Here is a 22,280-nt window from a genome sequence, read left to right as displayed (position 1 = left end):
GGGGTGGGGGGCGGGGGGCAAGCCTTGAAAGCTCAGATACCTGGCTGGCCATGGAGGGGGTCACCTTGTACTGGCTTCTCCTTGTCACCTGTTGGGCCACCAACCTGGAGCTGCGTTCTGGTTTTCTCCTGTCAACTTCTGAGTTTGTCCTGGTGGAAGCTTCTTTTCTGGCCCTTGGGAGATACGGTGATTTGTGTTCACGGAGGGCACTATTACTTGGCTCTCCTGCCAGAGGTCACCTGTGTGTGGGTGGGGGAGGGTTCAAGGGGTGCAGGTGGAAGGGCTGACGAGGACGAGGACACAGAAGCCTTCCCATAACTTCCTGTGCTTTTGGGGCTCCTGGTGTGGCTTAGCTGCAGGGGGCTGGCTGGTTCATGCTCACCCAAGTCCTTCCGTTCTCCGGATGACGCATCTGAGGCCCACAGAAGCGACACCACCTCAATGTCCTACGGCTCCTTCGTTTCTAGTTCAGGTTCCCAAAGATCACCCGCGGGGCGAGGAGGCACTTGCACACGTGTACTTTGTCAGCACCAAACTTGAGTAAGACGAGCGGCCCGTCACGTCCTCTCGCCGCCAGGGGGGCTGGATCGTTGACCACAGGTTGAGCAGAAGAGTGAGGCGGCAGGAGGCCAGAGAATTCTCTCAGCTCCAATGCAGAGCCGCCTCCGTGTGTACTTTCTCCGACTTCTTTTCCCGGCACCTCTTTTGCTGAAAAATTGACCAGGTTGCAGAATTTCTCACTCCTCTGCTAGGAAAAATCCCTCCTTCCCGTGGGCCCCGCAAGCAGAATTCAGGCAGTGAAACAGAGGCGCTTTCATGGCTCGGGACCATCCACTCTCGCTTCTCTTAAGCCGTATTTGTTTCCGCTGCCTCAAAGAGGCCTTTTGCTTGGTGTGCCAGGGTTCGCCGGAGCCAGAGAGCACCCAGGGCTGCGGCTGCTTTGTTCCTGAGCCCCGTGAAGCCTCAGAAATGCCTGCGTACGTTAGACGGAGGGGAAGGCAAGAGACCGGGTGCCAGGAATTGTTTTCACATTGGGTTTCCGTCACTCGTCGGGATTGCTGGCTCTGTGACCTTCGGAAAGTTACTGAACCTCTCTGAGCGTTCCTTTCCTTCACTGTAAAATGGGGCTGGTCACGGTACCCCTGCAAAGAGGGAGGTGGGGGTGGTGGGTGGTGCAAGTTAGAGCTTCCAGAGTGCTCTCGACACAGTGCCTGGCACACATTGTGAGCTCCCGATGGAAGTTGATACTGTTAAGAATTTGCAGATATTTGCGATATGCACTGCCTTGTAGAATACCGGTGTTCAAAATTGTGCACATTTAGGAACATCACGGGTCACTTCCCCTACCTTCCCATAAATAAATAACGGTACATAAATAACGGGGGAGGGGCCATTTGAGAGTTTGTCAACCTGGAAGGTTTCCTGTGTGCTTAGCATAGTGCTGGATGTTTTCGTCGCATCCCTGTCTGTAATCTGTTTAACGGTCTGAGAGATGTGGGTATTGTTCCCCCAGAGAGGAGGGGTCCGAGGCTCTGAGGCCTACAGGAGCTTATCTCTGGCCCCTTCTCTCCAGATGATGCTCTGGGGTTGTTGGGGCCACGTGCTGAAGCGGGGTGGCCTCCTGTGCAGTGGCTGCTTGCCTTCTCAGTTTGCTTGGTTGGCCGGCTCTCTTTCTGATCCTTGAGCTCTTAAGGATCCAGAACTATCTGCAGAAAACTGCATTATGAATAAAAACACGGATAAACACTTGTTCTGGGAAGATTGATCTTGAAGCATTAGGGTGTCTCTCCCAGCACTGCTCACCGGGTGGCACCTTGGGGAAGGAGGAAGAGTCGTCGCCCCTGTCCCACCACCCCCAAGACGCACTATGACTTTCTTCAAGCTAGAAACTGGCTGAGGGATTTACAAGCAGCTTTTGAGCAGTTTATAAATGAGAATTCCTGATTGCTGGATTCCGGATGGGTCGTCTTACACGAGCTCACGTTTGCTGTATATTGGTCAGTAATGGAAAGGATGCAGTGGGGTTCAGTTAGACCCATCACGGAGAGCCCTGGGGGTATGGTCCTCATCCCTGCAACAGCTCGGGAGTGCTTCACAAGGTTTCCCCTTGATTTCTGTTAGTCTTCAAGGTTAGCATTTGGACTTGTAATTTCTAATTTGGGAGTTTGGATCCTTTGGTTCCTGTGGATCATAGAACCATAACTTCTTGGCTTCAGGAGATCCTTAACATCATTTGGACCAACGCACATTTTTTTTTGTTATTGTTTATTCTGCAAATATTTGTTTTGCAGAATATACTGCAAATATTTGTTTATTCTGCAAATATTAACTTAGCACCCAGCAGGTGCCAGGACCGGCCCAGGCTTTCAGGATGCTCACGGTGTGTAGGAGAGATGTGTCCCAGACAAGTGATGATGAAGGCATGGTGATGTGTGACACACAGGGAGGCTTTCCCAAAGTGAAATCCATGAAGTAAATGCCTCATAAGCAGGGATCACGTGGAGAAAGGTTTCACAGTGAAAAAGGGTCGGAAATGCTGGCATATGAGTATCATGGTGGAACCAAGGAAGACACCAGAATCTGCCAGCCTGTGATTATTTTGAGAGTGTTATTTTGGTACTTGATTATTTTGAGAGTGCCACACCTGGCAGGGAGGTTTGTGGTGGATTATCTCATCTTGCAGAATTCATTGGTTTGGGTGGACTGTAATTTATAACCGTTTTTGTATCCATCGTTTAGGTTGTTTTCCACTTGATTTTAATGGGCTAACGATTGGTCTTTTCGTTTCAAGAAGGGCTCCTCAGCACAGTGAAATATCATGCAGCCTTAAAAAAGAATGAAATTCCAACACATGCCACAATATGGATAAACCTTGAGGATATTATGCTAAGTGACATAAGCCAGTTGCAAAAAAGGCAAGTACGGTGTGGTTCCACTCACATGAGGTACTTAGAGTAGCGAATTCATAAACTAGAAAGTAGATGGTGGTGGGGGCACTTGAGTGGCTCGGTTAAACGTCCAGCTCCTGATTTTGACTCAGGTCGTGATCTCACGGTTCATGAGTGTGAGCCCCACGTCGGGCTCTGCACTGATGGCGTGGAGCCTGCTTGGACTTCTCTCTCCCCCCTCTCTCTCTGCCCCTCCCCTGCTCTATCTCAAAATAAATAAACATTAAAGAAAAAAAAAAAACAACAAAAGTAGATGGTGGTTGCCAGGTTCTGGAAGGAAGCATTCTGTGGATTGGTTGCACAACAATGTGAGTGTCCGTAAGGACTCCTGAACTTTACACTTAAAAATGGTTAAGAGGAGAAACCCATGGGGGAGGGGAAGGAGAAAAAAAAAAAAGAGGTTAGAGTGGGAAAGAGCCAAAGCATAAGAGACTCTTAAAAACTGAGAACAAACTGAGGGTTGATGGGGGGTGGGAGGGAGGGGAGGGTGGGTGATGGGTATCGAGGAGGGCACCTGTTGGGATGAGCACTGGGTGTTGTATGGAAACCAATTTGACAATAGACCTTATATATTGAAATAAAAATAAAAATGGTTTAGAGGGCACATTTTATGTTGTGTGGGTTTTACTTGTACCACAACAAAATAAAAATACCATGGCCTAAAAAGTTAATGTGGTTAGAATTAAAATTCACGAATTGTGCGATGGGATGTACCTCAAGTGCGCTTCGCGCGTGAATGCACATGCCTTTGGACTTGATTATTTTCACTGGGGTTTGAGATGAGAAAACAAATTGGAGTAATTCCATTCTAGTTAGAGAAGGAGAGGGAGGCCTCTCAAGCTTCCGAAGGCTCTGCCAGCTGCAACATATAATGTGGGTACTTTGTACTTCAAAACGGTCGCCTGTGTTGTGATGCGTGAGCGAGCATTTGCTGAGGTGTCCGAAATAGGTTTTTAAAAAAAAAAAAAATTTTTTTTTTTTTTTAACATTTATTTATTTTTGAGAGACAGAGACAGAGCATGAGTAAGGGAGAGGCAGAGACAGAGAGAGACAGAATCCGAAGCAGGCTCCAGGCTCCGAGCTGTCAGCACAGAGCCCGACGCGGGGCTCGAACCCACGAACCATGAGATCATGACCTGAGCCGAAGTTGGATGCTCAACCGACTGAGCCACCCAGGCACCCCCAAAATAGGTTTTTTTAAGAAAGTGCTTATACTTGAACTATTCGTTTTATAACCGTATGTTTCTGGGGTGAGCATATGACCGCTGTAAATCCAAGTAGAGGTGCCAGGAGGCAGGACAGTAGCCTGTAGGGCTAGTCATCGGGATTTAGGCCAGTTCCCTGACCTGGCGGGCCATGAAACAAAAGTTGGGTAATCCATGGCTGAAGTTCTTTTCAAGAAATCTGTATGTTTGAGACCCTTTGTTTAAAAAATACACACACACACACACACTTTGATTCAAACAGCATTTTCTTAGCTTTCAGTAGAACAGTGGCATTTTGCAAAAGGAGACAGTAGTTCAAACTTCTGTGTTAGGATCAAACAGAATGCATCTGAGTGCGGATTACAGAAGGTTTGAGTGAGGGTTCAGTCCGTGATGAAGAATTCCTTCCCTCTCTGAAACTTCCTTTCAACGTTTATTTATTTTTGGGACAGAGAGAGACAGAGCATGAACGGGGGAGGGGCAGAGAGAGAGGGAGACACAGAATCGGAAACAGGCTCCAGGCTCCGAGCCATCAGCCCAGAGCCCGACGTGGGGCTCGAACTCACGGACCGCGAGATCGTGACCTGGCTGAAGTCGGACGCTTAACCGACTGCACCACCCAGGCGCCCCTGAAACTTCCTTTCCACAGCTGCCTGCTTGCCTTCTCTGTGGCAGAGATGTGATTGACCCCTGCTCTCTGTAGCACGTGGGGCTGTTCTTGGCATTTCGCGGGGATAAACATCCTGGGCCACATCCACCCGAGCCGAAGGGCCATATACAGTTAGCCAGGCTGTCCTTCCGGATTTATGACCAGCCCTCCCACCTTCCCACCGAAGGTAATACATAAAACTGGGAGTTTCTTAAAACTCTTGCCAACTTGAACCTTGTTACAATTTTTAAATCTTTGTCAGCCTGATTAAGACTTTTTTCTGGGGGGGTTGGCGTCTGGGTGGCTCAGTTAAGTGTCCAACTCTTGGTTTCCACTTGGGTCATGATATCATGGTTTGTGAGTTTGAGCCCCATATCGGGCTCTGCGCTGAAAGTATGGAATCTGCTTGGGATTCCCTCTCTGTCCTTCTCTCTCTCTGTCTCTCAACAATAAATAAATAAAAACTTAAAAAAAAAAGATTTTGGGTGTGGGGGGAGGATCATGGCTAAGGTTCCTTAATATGCTTGGTGTGTGTGTGTTTGTATTTCTTTTTGGGGACTGGAGAGAATCTTTATATCCTTTGACCATTTTTTTCTTTTGAGCAGTTTGCTTCAGGTTTGTAAATCACGTACATTATTTAGACATCTAAGTGTCTCTGGTTTAATTTCACTGCCATTCTTAATGTGGCTTGTTTTCCTTACCTTCAAGTTCTTTTTCTTGGCCTTTTCATTAGTGGGAGCCCATAAGGTGTGGTCAGCACACCTGGCTGGAGCTCCCCAGGATTATCAGGGGTCAGACCTTTAAGTTTTTAAATCTCTCGACAATGTCTTTCTGTTGTCTTTGCACGGAACAGTAGCTTAATTGATTCACTGGTCACTTCTGGAGGTCTCCTGGTCCGCCGCCTCCGGCCTCTGCTGCCCAGAATGTTTGTAGGGCTCTGCTTGGATATTCTAGGCTTTTTCTTAACAGGCGTCTTATCCATTTGTCTGTATTTGAATCACTGACCGGCTGTTACAATCCAGTTCTCTCTCTGGTTACCTCTCACTTTTCACCAGGGATGTCCAGGCTCCCCTACTCCATCCCAGTTTATGTTTGTGTGTTCATTTTTTTTTTTTTTTAATTTGGAAAGGAGTGTTGATTGAAGCATTTGGAGGTAAAGTCTCATAATAGTAAAAATGGTGAAGGGGAATGTGAAAAGGGTTCTGCTGTAGTACAGCTTCCAGCCGGCAGGCACCGAGCGAGGGTGCACTGAACGAACGCTCCTCAGAATTGGGCGCGTGGTGTGGTGAAGTTCTCTATAGGAAGAGGGCTGGGGACGCTGTGGTCGAGGGAGATGCCCCAGAGGGAAAAAAGGGTGGGAGGGAGGGGCTTTCTTGTCACTAAGATTGCAAAGCCCCAAAATGCATGGGAACGGTGTAATACACAGCAACAGATTGCAGCCTTCTTCCTCTGCCTGTCTGGAGAGCCCGGCTTGGCCTGTCCCGGGCCCCACTCAGGGGACACTCCTTGGGCCTTAGCGCTGGGAGCTGCTGTGTGCCCCACCCCGGGGGAGGGAACCAGGCCAAGATGTCACAACCAGGTTGCTTCTGGTGTCCTTGGGCTGGGTCCAGGCAGGTGGCAGCCAGGGACAGGTGGCAGAGGGACAGAGGGGCCACAGGCAGGCCCCACCCAGACCCCCAATTGCTGTGTGGCTTCATAAGTCCTCTGTGTGTGTTCATTTTAATGAAGGCTGAATTCATTAATATAGAATAGAGACTCTTGGTGTATTGTGGTAAATAACCTCTTGTTGGAGGAAAAGGTTGCAGGCCCAGGGCTGTAGTTTTTGTTCAGAACTGACTGTACCATGTTGGGTGAGATATCTGTTATCTTTCCCCTCTTTTTGTTTTCTTTCTTATTAAAAAAAAAAAAAAAGAGAGCACTGTAAGTACATTATGTACTGGAGCAGTAATTCTCCAACTTTCCTGGTCCCAGGACCCCTTAAACATCACTGAGGATCCCCAAGAGCTTCTGTTCATGCGTGTTATATTGGTTCACATCTATTGTATTAGAAATCAAAACAAAAATTCAAGCCACAGGGATACAGAAGTCCACATTCCACTAATAAGCCTTCGGGGCAAAGATGTCACCACACATCCTATGGTCTCTGGAAAACTCCATTGTGCATCCGTGAGAGTATGAGAGTGGACTACTTTGACCTTGTGTGTGGACCCTTCACACTGGCCTCAGGGAACCCCAGGGGTTCTCGGGTCACACTTTGAGAACTGCCGTGCTAAAGCACTTCTGCAATTGACTGCAGTTCTCTTATCGAAGTCGAGGAACTTGCTTGGAAATCCCTTGGCTTGAAGAAAACGCTTTTCAGGACTTGTGATCTGAGCCCACATCGTCTCAGGGCCCTTATTTTTTATTTTTTTATTTTTATTTTTTTCAGAGACTCGACTAACTCTGCCCTTCTCTCTCGATTCTCCTGTAGATTCCCTGTAAGGAGCCCCCGCTGGTGTGCCAGACCTACTGGGGCCTGTCCACCCAACTGCCCCAGACTCCGGCAGCGGGGCCCCCGATGGCAGTGGGTACCTCCCCGTGAAACCTGCCAAGCTGGACGCCACAGCTCCGCACGACGACACTTTGGCCAACTCCGTGCCCCCTTTGGAGGTGTGCAACCATGCAGTCCTAGCCTGCAGCCCGGGCATCCCTGAGGAGCACTATGTAAGCGAGGCTGTGGAAGATGCTCCCAGCTGCAGAGGGTACCGGGATGCCTGCACCATCACCGGTAAGGGGGCCTTTCCTGCCAGGGAGGGAGGGTGGCCTCAGTCAGTGAGGACTGGGGGAGGGCGTGGCCACAGGAGTGCATTGGGCGAGGTGTGAGGGGCCCAGGAGGAGAAGTCTGAGTGCAAAGAGTCTGAGCTGTGGGATTTTGAGACCTGCCGTCTAGAACCAACGTGAGATGAAGACAGTGCCTCGTAGAATTGCCGTGAAGGTTAAGGATGGGAATTTTGAACCCCCAGCAGCACGCGTGACCCGTAGCGATGCTCAGTGTAGTTTGGTGCCGCTCCCTCTCTCTGACGCTCAGTTTCTGATTCACACATGAGGACGGGCGTGATGGAAATAGCACACAGCTGGGTGCCGGGATGCAAACATGGGGAACTGCTTTCCGCACCCTTTGTATACCGCCAAGGTTTGTGCCCATATCGCTCCTTATGGACGCCTGCGTCAGTCACGTCTTCCCCGTGTCCCAGGAGCAGAGCAGCGTTAACCGCACGAGAGCTCTCGCTTGCTCCTTCTCCCCAAAGGGGTCATCGAGACCAGGGGTTGGAGCCGATGCAGGCAAGGGCTCTGAACAGAGATGGTGTAGGATGGTGTGTGGAACAGCAGCAAGGGGCATCGTTAGAGTTAAGTCCAGATGCGTTCATATCAAAGTTTGCCCCAGTTCCCATTCTGTCTGCAGTGTTTACTTTTCTTCCCCTGTTTGAAATAATGCCCGATGACAGCTTAAAATGTGCAGATTTGCTTCCAGTAGCTTTTCATGGCTCTGTCTCACGTTAAGCATGAAGGACCTCCCATGTGTCAGGAGTGTCCCGAGTGTAGAGGGACGCTGAGATGGCCCAGGAGCCCAGCCTGGGTGCCTAGTCCTCGTGCTGAACTCTGGCCCCGTAAGTGGCCCTCTGTCTACTCTTGCTCCAGATCCACCCCTGCGTGCCCACCTGCGGAAGGAAGGACACATTTCTGACATCTCCTTTCTGTCTGCATCTGCTGTTTCCCCTTGCTTCTGGATCTCTGCTATCAGCACAGAGACAGGCTGTGATCTCTCCCTTTGTAAAGATAATCCTTGGCTCCACTTTCCCCACAGGCGGTGCCCATAGCTGCGTCTCTGCTTCTCAGTGAGCTGACTGCATTTTCTCTTCTGTTCTCACCTGGGTCCAGGCTGCGACCCCACCATTTCCTCACACCGATGGCCTCGTCCAGTGCAGGGGTCCGTCCTTAGCCTTCAGGATTTAACACTGCCGACCACTCCCTTCTCCTGGAAATCTGGTCCCTTGGCTTTGGTCTTGATTCTTCTGTTCTCCTCCCTTGCTGGCTGCTCCTCCCAAGCCTGGGGATGTTGGGGGGCCCGGGGCTCAGTCCTTGCTCTCCCGTAAACACCTGTGCCCCAAGTGCCCTCCCCCAATCTTCAGGATTTAAAACCTGCCCTGTGCTGACCACTGTCTAGCTGCTGTCTTCAGATTCAACCTCTCCCCTGGAGGCCAGACATGATGGTCTGAGTCCACATCTCACCCCTTCACCTTCACCTCTTCACATCTACGGGGATCTCAAACTCAAACAACCAAAAATGAACCGGTTTCCACCTCCGTCTGCTTTTCCAGTGGTCTGCCTTGGCTTTGTAAATGGTGCTTCTGTCTTTCCAGGTGCCCAGGCCAAATGCCTCGGAGGCATTTGTATTTCTTTCACTCCTCAGTTTGCTGGGAAGTCTGTTGGCTCTGTCTTCCGTGTGTCCAGAACTGGACCGTCTCTAAGCAGCTCCACAGCATCTATCCTGGTCTAGGCCACCTCCATCTCACATGTGGATTATTCCAGGGGGCTCCTAATTGGGCCTCCCGCTTCCCTGCTTGCTTTTATGCAGTCTCTTCCCAGCGAAGAGTCTTTTTACACATGCTGTATGGTTTAACCCTTCTGCTCCAAACCTCCAGCAGGCTTCTGTCTGACTGAGGCCTGTGAGGTCTAAGGGACAGGACTTTCCTGTCCCTTTGACTCTTGTCTGTGCCCACTCCATCCCAGAGACACTGGCCTCCTTTCTAGTCCTTGGACTCACCAAGAATGTGCTGCCTCAGGGCCTTTGTCCTTGCTGTTGCCCGGCACCTGGATCACCTTACGCCCCAATGGCCTCATGATTCCCTCTTCACTTTCTCCAAATGGCATTTCATGAGAGACCTTTTTGTGACCGCTTTACAGGAAGACTGGTCCCACCCCTCCCTTTCCCTTCTCCCTTTCCTGTCTTTTCTTCTTCCCCCGACTTAGTCATGAGCTACATGGGTTTGTATTTTGAGGGCAAGGACTTTGTGCAGCCCTGAATCCCAGTGGCTGAAATAGCACCTCATGTGGCCAGAGCCCAATAAGTGGGGTCTGTTATCCCGTTTTTACAGGTGAAGAAACTAAGTCACGAGAGGTTCGGTATCCTGCCTAAGATCCCTGAGCTGTGAGGGGTGAGATTTGCATGCAGGTCGTGACCCCGAGGCAGGTGTTCTCGGCCACCCAGGCATACGGTGCAGCGGGGTCGACAGATGAGCTGGTGCAAACTGTGTATTGTGAACACAGTGATCAGCACGGGCACGTGGGAACCCAGTAATGGGGTGCCTGGCCGAGCCTTGGAGGGGAATGTTTGGGGGAGGACCCAGAGGGCTTCCCGGAGGAGGCAGCGCCCCAGCTGCGTTTGTGCAAACACGCAAACTAGCCCCTGGGCTCCCGGTGGCATCTGTGCCCGTTGAAATCCAGGCAACATCCAGCCCGTGGAAATGGTTTCGCTTTCTCTGAACGTGACGACCGAGGACGGAGAAGCGCCAGAGCGCGTGCTGCTGAAACTTCAAACCCTGCGGGGCGTGGTGGCAGGAGGCTCTTGCCGGGACACGGTGGCAGGCGCCGTGGGACGGCTGAGAAGCAGAGCTCAGCGCTGTCACGTGAGCAGGAGGCTTAGTGAACAGGAGGGAAACGCCGGCCCTGGTCCACGTTCGAGGTGCTGGCTGATGCACGACACACACGCTCAGGCTAACGTCTTACTAGATGCTCACTGTGAGGAGGACACACAGTGGGAAAACCCTCGGGGAGACCTGGAGTGTCCCCAAGAATGCATCCGTGGCTCCCAGGGCTCTTCCAAGTGTGGCCCTGGGAGCCCGCGAAATGTACTCCGCCCCCGGCTCCCAGCTAGCCGTGAGACGAACAGCAGACTTTTTGTTCCTCTTTAGTTTTTGGGCAAAGCCAGCCACCGGCCACAAAGCTCTGCTCCCCTGCGCCGCCCCCGCCCCTCGACTTAGGGATATCACATTTTTGGGCGCGTCATTTTGTCTTGGGGGCGGTTCGACACGATGAGCCGATAGGGTGGCTGGGCTGCCTGGGGTTACGTAACCCATTGTACTTCCAGAACTGCTCACGGTCTTAGGATTTGCCCCAACAAGCAGACTGAGAGAACTGCTGAGGAGGGCGCGGGAGGGTGGCTGTGCCGAGGTCCTGCCCGAGCCGGGTTCTCATGGAGGATCCGTCTTCTCTCTGAGTTGCCTTTGGAGTCGATTCCTGCACATGGCGTTGGTATGTCAGTTCAGGCAGCCCGTCAGGGCCCAGCCTCTGCCAGCACTCTCCCAGGGCAAGCTCACCCGGACAGACTCATGTGGTAAGTTGTCTGCTGGGCTTGTCTGCTCTTTGTTTCCTTTGTGGTGTGGCCGGAGAGGAGAGAAGACCGCAGATGAAGTAGTTTCTCTCCTGCTCTGTTCTGCTTGGCAGGTCGTCCTTGGGTGTGTGGTGGGGAAATCGCAATATTGAATCATGGAAGGGCAGCGCTGAGGGTCCTTAGAGGCTGTTCCTCCCTCGTCCCCTCATCCCGGCTCAAGGGAGGCAGTGACGTGGGGCCATGAGGGCCAGGTCGGAGCTGGGACCAGGCCTCCCAGACCCCCACCACCTTCCCCCTTGTGGTTCTTTGCAGCAGCCGAACAGGAAGGGTCTCTGAGGCCCTCCTGGCCTCTCCAGCTCTTCAGTTTTCTTAATCCTGTGTCTTTATCCTGGTTTCTCAGAGCCTCCACTGGCATCTGGCTCAGCAAGGACTTTTTTGAAAGGTGAAGAACAGAGTTAGTGTCTCCTGTTCTCCTTCTCTCTTTTCTGCCTTTAGTTTGTTTTTTTTTTTTTCCCTTCCTTGACTAAACGTGTTTGGCTCTGTATCTCTGATCCACACCCCGGTGATGGAGAGCTTGCGAATCATTGCTGCTGTGGCTCGTCTCCCCTGCTGTGGGGCTGGTCCGAGTGTGATAGTCGGTGAGTGTCCAGTCTGCATGCTGTTACAAGAGCTGTCTGGGCCCAAACCCAGTCAACTCCTGAGAGGCAAGCCCCTCTTGTCCTGTTCAAATCGGCTCAGGTCTCAGGACGTGTAGGAGTTTGGATGAGAGATTGTGGGGTGCTGTGAGTGTGTGTGTATGGGGGGGGGGCTGTGTAAAACGTCTTTACGCATGTTCAGTAATTCTGTTCAACTAACAGCTATTCAAGGCCAGCTTTTTGCTGGGGTCCGTCATGACAACCGGCTCTGTCTTAGAGCACTGGAGGTGGGAGGAGGTGTAAGTGACCCGTGATGGCCCCCACGACAATTGCTGCGGCTCTGCTTATGGAGTAGCCCTGCCCAGGTGTCCCTCCCCATCACAGGGCCATGCTTTAGGATTTGTTCCTTTTCTGTCACTGGTCTAAGCCATCAAACTCAGTGGTTTATCCTCTGAAAACATGCTCAAATAAAATAGGATGGACGTCTTTTATCAATGAAGTTTAAGGTCTTGCTAATCAATTCCTATCTAGTATAAAATTCTTCATGTGTTTTCCATGGAAAATTTATAACCTGAATGGTACTTACTTGGCTGAATGAAGCAGAAAAGATTGGACAGTGAAATATCCCTTCTTGCACAGGGTGAGAAAAATGTGAAATAGAATCTAGAGAATTATACATTTTCTCTAAACTCAGAAGTTGGAACTGTTCTTTTCTCCTTCTTAGTGGAATGTGGTCTGTTTAACGGTTGGTTTTTGCACATGGAATTCAGGACGAGGGCCTCTTACGCTGATATTCTAGAGCTAACGTTTAATCTTTAGCAAGACACGAAAACATTCACATCTGTCTTTTAAACACGCTGTAAATTATTTTGCAGCGACCTTGCTTCCCCTCAGTCTCTCATCATTAGGTGAGTGGGTAGAATATTTGTCACACAGGGTGTTTGACATATACTGTAAAGTGTAGGTAAACTGATCAGTGGGATTCTTAGCGTGCGATCGGGAAGCTGTAGTTTCAGGTGCTTGATATGCTTTACCTTCCTAATTGCTTTCCCTTATGAATTTGAAACAAGTTTTTAATGTATCCAGTGTATTCCTGGTAGTCTTTGCCCACCTTAAACCATTTTAAGAAGCTGGCAAATAGTTTAAATTATATTAAAACAATTAGGGGTGCCTGGGTGGCTCAGTCGGTTGAGCTTCTGACTTCGGCTCAGGTCATGATCTCACGGTCCGTGGGTTCAAGCCCCGCGTCGGGCTCTGTACTGACAGCTCAGAGCCTGGAGCCTGTTTCGGATTCTGTGTCTCCCTCTCTCTTTGCCCCTCCCCCGCTCATGCTCTGTCTCTCTCTGTCTCTCAGAGATGAATAAACGTTAAAAAAAGCAAACTTCAAAACAACTAAAGAGCGATCTTCTTATTTATCAGGCGTGCTTTGCAAGGGCTTCAGAATATCCATCCCAGTGCAAATAGCATTCCTAATGGTTTTCCCTTAGATGCTAAGTTTTCGTAATGGATTTACATTAATTTGACTTCCGGGTATCAGAGTGAGGATCTCTTCATACACGCTTTGTGAAGGTGTCCTCTCTTCGATGCGACCAGACCAGGGTTCAGGGGTGTTTGCTGGCTAAGGGTCCAGGTGTCAGCCTCTGGCCTCAGCCTCCTGTTTCCCGCTGTGGCCGAGGTCCTCTGTGAGGGCTCTCCAGGGATTTGGGGAGAGAGGGTTCAGGGTATGTTGCTGCCAGGAGCAGGCCTTGCGGCTAGATTCGGATGTTCCCCCGTCTGCACTGTTTAGTGGTGACCCTGGGACTCATGGCCCCGAGAGACTTGTCTGATCTCTGATCGCTTATCTGGTGTGACCACTGACAGATCTGAGCCCTTCAAGCTGAAACTGCCATGAGCTGGAACTTTATAGCTGTAATTAGACCCGGAAGAGATCAAATGTCGTAAATCTTATATTAGTCAGTGCTCTGCAGAGAAACAGAACCAACAGGATATACATCCATAAAGAGGTTTATTATGAGGAATTGACTCACACAATTATGGGCTGATAAGTCCCAAGATCCGCAGTCAGCAAGCTGGAGACCCAGGAGAGTCAGTGGCGTGGTTCCAGGCCAAAGACCAGCAGCCCGCAACCTAGAAAGAGAGCGTGTTGCAGTTGGAGTCCAAGGACAGGGAAGAAGGTGATGTCAGCTCGAAGGCAGTCGGGCGGGAAGAATTTTCTTACTCCAGGGAGATCTCTTAGTTCTGTTCAGGCCTTCACCGGATTGGACCAGGCCCACCCACGCTAAGGAGGGCAGTCTGCTTTACTCAGTCTACTGATTTAAGTTTTTATCTCATCCAAAAATACCCTCACGGAAACACCTGGCATAACGTTTGGCAAAATACGTGGGCACCTGTGGCTCAGGTTGACAGTTAGCCATCACAAATGCTAACAAAGGCTGACACTTACCGAGTAGTTGCTCTGTGCCTGGTAAGGCTTCAGGCGCTGCTGCGGAAGCTCATTTTGTCCTCAGCGCAGCCCTGCCAGGGGGAGGAGGGTACGGCTGTCACCCGTACCTTTAAGGAGGTGCAGAATGGACTGGCTTGCCCTCTTCTGTAAAATAACAGTCCTTGGGGTTCAGACCCAGCAGTGTTGTTTGCTGACCCTATTGAAGTTAACTTCCTTCATTGTGAAATTAAAAAAAATTTTTCGTTTAACCAGGGTTTTACATTATAAATCCAATATGTGCCAGTGGTAAAGCTTGGATTGTACTAAATCTTATCAATGTAGAATAACATTCTATCATCTATGTAGTTAAACCACTCTAAGAAAAAATCATACCAAGAATTGTTCTCTAAATTCTTTTTTTAAAAAACACAAATGGGGGCGCCTGGGTGGCTCAGTCGGTTGAGCGTCCGACTTCGGCTCAGGTCACGATCTCACGGTCCGTGGGTTCGAGCCCCGCGTCGGGCTCTGGGCTGATGGCTCGGAGCCTGGAGCCTGCTTCCGATTCTGGGTCTCCCTCTCTCTGACCCTCCTCCGTTCATGCTCTGTCTCTCTCTGTCTCAAAAATAAACATTAAAAAAAAATTAAAAAAAAAAACACAAATGGGGAAATTATTCTTCAAAACAAAACACAAAAGGCCCATACCGTAAACTCTGCATTTTTAAAAAGTTGACACCATTTCTTATGGTTTCGTTACAGTACCTATAATATTGCCTTTTTCTTTAAAATGGCTACAAAGTCTCCTGTTATCTGGAATTATCCTGATGCATTTTTTTTTTTAGTTTATTTATTTGAGAGAGAGATACAGAGCGAGTAGGGGAGGGGCAGAGAGAGAGGGAGAGAGAAAAAATCCCAAGCAGGCTCCACTCTGTCAGTGTAGGGCCCGATGTGGGGCCGGAACTCATGAACAGTGATCATGACCTGAGCCCAAACCAAGAGTCGGATGCTTAACCGACTGAGCCACTCAGGTGCCCTCCTTATTCATTTTTTTAATCCAGCATTTCTCAGATGTAATGCTCCTTTTTTAACAGAAACTTTTTAATTCCTTCTTTATTAATTGGAAATTAATAGATCACGAATCCTTCTCAACACAATAAAAACAACAACAACAACAGTATAGTGCCTGGCTGTAATGTAAACGAGAAGCTAAAGCAAACTGATGCACGAGTAGGCTCCATAGCTCAGGGGTGAAAGCACTGGTCTTGTAAAACAAACTGACGTGACCTGGAGTTTGGCCGTGACCACGTGCACACGGCCTCATTAGGGGCAGTCAGGTCCTGCCCCTTGTGGGTGGAATGGCCGAGGGGTGCCTGGGTGGCTCGGTCAAACATCCAACTCTTTGACTTCAGTGAGGTCACGATCTCACGTTTTGTGGAATCGAGCCCGGAGTTGGGTTCTGTGCTGACAGTGCAGAGCCTGCTTGGGATTCTCTCTCTCCCTCTTTCTCTGCTCCTCCCCTGCTTGTGTTGAACGTCTGCTCTCTCTCTTAAAATAAATGAACTAAAAAAAAAAAAAAGCCGTGAAGGTTGTGGCTGCTGAGGCAGCTGACCATATGCTGGTCACGTAAGGTCCAAACAAGAGCCACTGTTTGGAGCAGACACCTCTTGGTGGAAGCTTTCAGTTATTTCCAGTGTTTGTGTTTTAATAGTGCTCCAAGGAACATTCTTGCATGTATATCTTTTGGGTCACTTAACCAGGATGTCTGTAAGCTAACAGGGTGTGCGTTTATGATTTGATGTAGATCATAGCACTGCCCTCCACAGAGCCTGCTCCCGCTCAGTGTCTACCGTAGGTGTGCCGGAGAGGCAGCTTTCTGGCAACTCTGGGCAGTGTCAGCCCTCTTCATCTTGGCTAATCAGGTAGTCACGAAAAAGGGCACTTCATTTCATTTTGTATCTTTTTCATGGTGGATAGTCTTACGGTGTTTTTGTGTTGTATTTTATTTTCTGCAAACAGCCTATCTTTTTGCCTGGCTCATTTTTCTAATGGGTTGTTGACCTTTAAGAGGTATAATTGAGTTTCTGTTATGTGTTCAGAGGGTAAGGCAGTGTGCCAGCTTGAGATTCTTTTGTATTTCAGAAGAGGAAAATTGTCTTTTAAATTAGAGAGAGAGAGAGCTTGCCAGAGAGTGTGCGTGTGAGTGGGTGAGGGGCAGAGGGAAAGAGAGAGAGAATCCCAAGCAGGATCTGTGCTCAGCACGGAGCTGGACCACCAGACTTGATCCCATGACCCTGAGCCAAAATCAAGAGTTGGATGTAAACTGACTGAGCCACCCAGGTGCCCCCAAAAGAGGAAAACATGTCTTAAAAAACATTTTTTTTAATGTTTATTTTTGAGAGAGACAGAATGCGAGTGGGTTAGGGGCAGAGAGAGAGGGAGACACAGAATCCAAAGCAGGCTCCAAGCTCCGAGCTGTCAGCACAGAGCCCGACACGAGGCTCGAACTCAAGAGCTGTGAGATCTTGACCTGAGCTGGTTGGATGCTCAACCGACTGAGCCACCCAGGTGCCCCAAAACGAAAAAATGTCTTAAGAATAGTTACATGAATTACTATTTAACTACTTTTACTATATAACTATAGTTATAACTATAGGAGAAGTAGAGGGTGATAAAAAGATGGTGTAAAGGGGATTTCTGAAGTGGAATTTCCAAGGTTTCTATGGAAAAGCAGTATTTAAGCAGACGTCTGAAGAGATACGTAGGAATTAGTGGGGTGGGGCTGGGGAAAGAGCATTCCAAGCAGTGAAGACAGCACGAACAAAGGCCCTGTGGTGGGAAGATGATTGGTAGTAATAGCTACCACTGATAGAGCACTTACTATGTATTAGACGTTATTTTAAGTATCTTTTACATGTCCCTGCATTGAATTGTCATGTATTGTTTGTGTAGCATACTTCCCCCAAACCTTGCTCATTTAAAACAGCAAACATTTCTAGTCTCACCTATGTCTGCGGGTCGGGAATTTAGGAGTAGCTTAGCTGAGTGGTTCTGGCTCAGGGTCTCCAGCGGTGTACCTGAAGGCCACAGGGGATATCGATTGAGCACCTACGTGATGAATGCACTTGGGAGGAGAATTTCCGGGGCGAGCACTTCCGTTTGGACAGACAGTGCCAGAGAGGTTGTATTTTTGTATCGTTCGAAGTGGGGGTGTCTGGGCCCACACCCCCTGCACCCTGGGTATTAGCAAACACCTTGCGCTTTGCCAACTGAAGTGTGAAAACAAGAGCGCATATGGCCTCGATTTATATTCCTCTCAGCATGTAGCGGTTGAGCATCTTTTGGTATTGCCTAGCAGAATTTTTATTTTTATATTCTGGGATTTGAGATAAATTCTTCTTAACAGTTCCTGTTTTTAGCTCATGGAGTAGTAACTCCCATGATTTGAAATAAGAGAATTGTTTTTTATTTTCTTTTATTATTATTATTTTTTTAATGTTTATTTTTGAGAGAGACAGCGTGTGAGCAGGAGAGGGGCAGAGAGAGAGGGGGACACAGAATCCCAAGGAGGCTCCAGGCTCCAAGCTGTCGGCACAGAGCCCAACACGGGGCCTGAACTCATGAACCGCGAGATCATGACTTGAGCCGAAGTCGGACGCTCCAACTGACTGAGCCACCCAAGCACCCAGAGAATTGTTATTTTGTACTTTCCTTTCTTTGCCAACGGGAGAGAAGGTCTCGGGGTACCTGCCTCACTGGGTCACCGTGAGGGCTAAACGAGTTACTACATGCAGAGTACTGAGCAAGTTGTTGGTACATAGTAAACATTCAATTAGTCTGTTTCTTTGTTGTTGCTGTTTCTTGCCTGTCTATCATCTGTCATCTGTCTGTCTGTCTCACTGTCATTGTCTTTTTATCTATTTCTGTTTGGCCTGGAGGAGAGCCCAGGCTGCCTGAGGTGGGTTGGTAGGTGGAGGGTAAAGGCATAGTTGTTTTACATGTTGCCCTTAAGCCTCCCCTCTGTTTGCAGACCCCCTCCCATCTTCTTTGTTTCTTGCTGTCCCACGGCCCCCTCTGTCCTATCTTGGGCCCCAGGCGTATTCTGGCTGGGATTTGGCTCCATTCATGGGGAAAGCCTTGCAGTGTGTCCTCAGGGGAGGGCAGGTCTTGGAGGCTTCTGGAGTGTTGGGGAGGCAGAATTTATTTCTCTACCTGACGGGAATGATGGATTTACTGGGGGGGGGGGGGCAGGGGGGAGCAAGTGACATATTTTTGTGAAATACTTAGAAAAACTCTGAAGCTCTAAGGAAGTCCAGTGGAACCTTCTACAGTGATGGAAATGTTCTGTTACAATGTCTTCATAGACTTTTAGGATATCATCTGTGTTAAAAAAAAAAAAAAAAGCTTTAGTTGATTATGGAAGTGACTGGCATCTCTGAATCATTTGTAAAAAATGATTTTAAAGCTACTTCCCATTATGTTATTGAATATTTGTCTGAAAAATTTCTTGACGAGGGGCACCTGGGTGGCACAGTCGGTTAAGCGTCCGACTTCGGCTCAGGTCACGATCTCTCAGTTCATGAGTTCGAGCCCCGTGTCGGGCTCTGTGCTGACTGCTCAGAGCCTGGAGCCTGCTTCGGATTCTGTGTCTCCCTCTCTCTCTGCCCCTCCCCTGCTCACACTCTGTCTCTCTCCTACTCTCTTTCTCTCAAAAAATAAATAAACATTAAAAAAAAATTTCTTGATGAACTCTTGAGGTTCTTGCTAGAACTGCTTTCTTTCCTGTTTATGTAAGCTTCTTTTTTTTATTAGACGATGAATTTTTTGTTGGTTGTGTGTGGGGAGGTCTCTTTTTGCTTTGGGTTCTAGGAAGCTCAGTTGCCTTAGGTTTTCATTGAGTAGCTATTCTGGTAAAAGTGCCCTTTGCCTACCTCTGTTTAGTAAGACACATAGGTTGCTTTTCTCTTATGCTTATTCTAACATAGTTCTGTTGAAACATCATTGGACATACTTGGGGTTGAAGAGGACATAAATGGATGTTGGCCCACTGTATTTTCTCAAGGCGCCATGAACTTGGCCCCTGTGGGAATTCCACCCACCCTGATATTTCAGCCCTAACAGACTCTGACAGTATTCCCAAGGAGACAGAATGTGGCTTCCTGGGGTTCTGCGCCTAAAGCATGTTGGCTTTGGGGCAGAGAGGTCTAGATGTGTGTTAACGGCTGCAGCATCTGCAGTGGGACCTTGGGCAAGTCAGCTAGTCTCTGAACCTGTTTGTGCATCCCTAAAATGGGATGACCGTAAGCACCTCAGGGTTGTTGCTGGTACTCAGTGTGGTAATTCCTATTCAGGGCTTAGTACAGCGGTGGCTTGTGGAAGGCCTTCAGTAAGGGTTAGTGACTTTTTTACTTATGGCTCAGCTTAATTCCAAGTTCTGTGGCGCTGCCTCCAGAAACGAGGTTACCACGAAATCTGTGCCCATCGTCCGTGCCCATCGTCCTCATCTGGCAGTTCGCTGTCTGTGCAGCTTGATTTTGAATTCCAGAATTGGGGAAGCCCCGCTTTGGATGGTGTCCCCTCTGCCTTACGTAGATAGGGATCACCGTGTATTTTGTGATTCTGGATGGAACACGTGTGTGAGCTAAACCGAACCTTCTCAGCGGGAGAGAAGGAAGGTCTTGCTTCTCAGTGGTTAGAAAGATGACGATAAGGCTGAGCCTGGGGGCCCTGGGACCCTGATATTCCTTCCCTTCTCTCGATAGGAATCCTGTTCTCATCCCCCCCCCCCCCCCCAGTGTGTTGAGTTTCAGCTTATCTGATAAATATAATTGTACTTTTTTTTTCTCTATCAAGAAAAACCTTTACAACAGTCCGTTCAGATGGCCATAACTGCAGGTTTGAACTCCATCGCTCAGTGTTATTTCAGCTCTATTTCTTCCTACTTGGGGGGGGGGGGGGTTGTGGTGAGGAGAAATGGGAAAGGGACAAGGCTGAGGTGGAGAAAGGAAGTCTTCTGGTGCCCAGGCTCCTTTTGCCTGGGACCCAGGAGGCTGGGGCGGCCTGCCCAGGTGTGCACGCGGCGCCACCTAGTGGTCCACGGAAGCACCAGCAACCAGACACCTGCAGTGCCCCGGGTTCGCAACTTTTAAAAGGGATTGAAGGAAAGAGCAGGTTAATTGTCCAGAGGATCTGACAGGTAAGGAAGACAGCTTCAGTTGTGTGGAACAAAACAAATCTGCTCCCATCCCTCCATGCCTTCTCCTGACTTGTTCCTTCCACCTTTGTTTTAATGGATCCCCGTTTTTGCAAGGTGGGGAGTATCTTGAGAGCCACGCGTGACCATGTCTTTCCTGCTTAAAGTGTTTGTTAGGAGATCCTAACCTAGATGGTGGTGTGGTGTCAGTGCCATGCACTGAACTTTATTCTTGCAGCTATCACTTGTCATACTTTATATCATTTTATTTATTTACTTATTTATTTTAATGTTTACTTTTGAGAGAGAGAAAACACATGAGCAGGGGAGACGCAGAGAGAGAGGGAGACACAGAATCTGAAGCAAGCTCCAGGCTCTGAGCTGTCAGCACAGAACCCACGAACCGTGAGCCTGTGACCTGAGCCGACGTCGGACGCTTAACCGACTGAGCCACTCAGGCGCCCCAACTTCATGTCATTTTAAATTGCGTAAGTATTAGTCAGGTTTTGTTGGGTAACACACGGCTCCCAAGTCCACAGTGGCCACTGCAACATTTATTCCTTGCTTGTGGCTGTAGGTCACCCGGGGATGACCTGGGCTCCACTTCTCTCTCTCATTTGAGGATTTGGCCTCCGGCGGCAAAGGCTGACTAATACTATAGCCTTCTGGCAGAGGACAGGGCTCATGAAAACAAACTCAATGAACACGCTCAGAGTCTCTGGTTGTACGTGCGGTATGTGATACCTGCTCACATTCCATCGGCCAAGGCAAGTTCTGTGGCCCAGCTCGAAGTCACGGAACTGCAAAGTGATTTTTGTTTACAGTGAACCAAAGCAAGGGGACGTAGCGAAGGAAGAATTGCAAGCCAGATTTTAGAAGATCCCGAAATGGCTGGGGTGCATAGGTCGGCTCAGGGATCTCTCTCCTCTGGCCTAGAGTAGCAGTCAGCAGACTTGTCCCTAATAGCCAGAGAGTAAATATTTTAGGTTCGTGGTTCACATGGTCTGTGTGGCAACCACTGGCCTCTGCTGTTGTAGCTGAAAGCAGCCGTAGACCTAGAGTAATGGGCGTAGCTGTGTTTGAATAAAATTGTTGTTTATGGAAACACACAGGACTTCACTGTGGATCGTAGTTGGGGGACTCCTGGGTGAGACGTTCAGTGCTGGTTTGTATCAAGATGTCAACTTAACAACAAAAGAGAAATATCTCTTATTAGTTGGGAAACTCTTGGGGAGGCCAGTGAAACCCCACCCACCGTTGAGCATTGTTGAGCCATAAATAGTTGTTCCATTGTCACTGAATTTTCTAGGCAGCCAAAGTTTATTGTTTCTGGGTATGAAACCTCATTTTGTTGAACCGTTTTCTGTAGAAATGTCTGTAAAGGGTATTCGAAGCTCCTTGGTCTTTCCAAGGATGATGGGGGTTTAAGGTAATTTAACCTTCCTGGTGGATTCGGATTATCGTTCACGGACGGTGTTTGGTGAGGGACTTGGAGATGTGCCCTGAATAAGGGTAGTAGGTGTGCCCAGTGACCCTACGTTCACATGTGTTGTGGTTACATTTGTGTGTGTGACCACTTCATTGAGATATAATTCACCCGTTTAAAGTATATCATTTGGTGGCTTTTGGTTTACTCGCAGGGTTGTGCAGTCATTACCACAAATCAATTTTAGAACGTTTTCATCACCCCAGAAACTCCAGACCCTTTAGCTGTCACCTCCCCCCCACCATCCACTCCCATCCCTGTCCCCCATGTGGCTGAATGAATGAGCTTTCAGAGGGTGACCTCTCGGATTCTGCTGCCTGTGTTTTTTCTTGGCCCTGACAGGCTCAATCCTGGTCTTGGAGAGCAGAGTGAGGGATC

At 49.0% G+C, this 22,280-nt stretch overlaps 1 protein-coding gene across 7 annotated transcripts in view; it reads left to right on the top strand.

Annotated features, from left to right (window-relative positions):
* TRAK1 (trafficking kinesin protein 1) overlaps positions 1-22,280 on the top strand; it is a 193,604-nt gene that overhangs the window by 61,852 nt on the left and 109,472 nt on the right. For 2 of the 7 annotated variants that reach the window (XM_043595655.1, XM_043595656.1), the window contains exon 2: positions 7,273-7,569. Coding sequence is in view for 3 of the 7 variants with exons in the window: in XM_043595651.1 (XP_043451586.1) it covers positions 11,085-11,175 (91 nt within the window). In the remaining 4 variants the exon portion in view is untranslated. Of the gene's footprint in view, positions 1-4,809; positions 4,990-7,272; positions 7,570-10,906; positions 11,176-22,280 lie in introns of those variants that run through there. The other 5 variants (XM_043595651.1, XM_043595650.1, XM_043595657.1 and 2 more) reach the window with 4 other exon arrangements.

The sequence above is a fragment of the Prionailurus bengalensis genome, chromosome C2 (genome assembly GCF_016509475.1).
Source record: "Prionailurus bengalensis isolate Pbe53 chromosome C2, Fcat_Pben_1.1_paternal_pri, whole genome shotgun sequence".
Taxonomy (NCBI): domain Eukaryota; kingdom Metazoa; phylum Chordata; class Mammalia; order Carnivora; family Felidae; genus Prionailurus; species Prionailurus bengalensis.
Note: the sequence above shows the minus strand (reverse complement) of the source record. Positions and strands in the feature narration are given on the sequence as shown.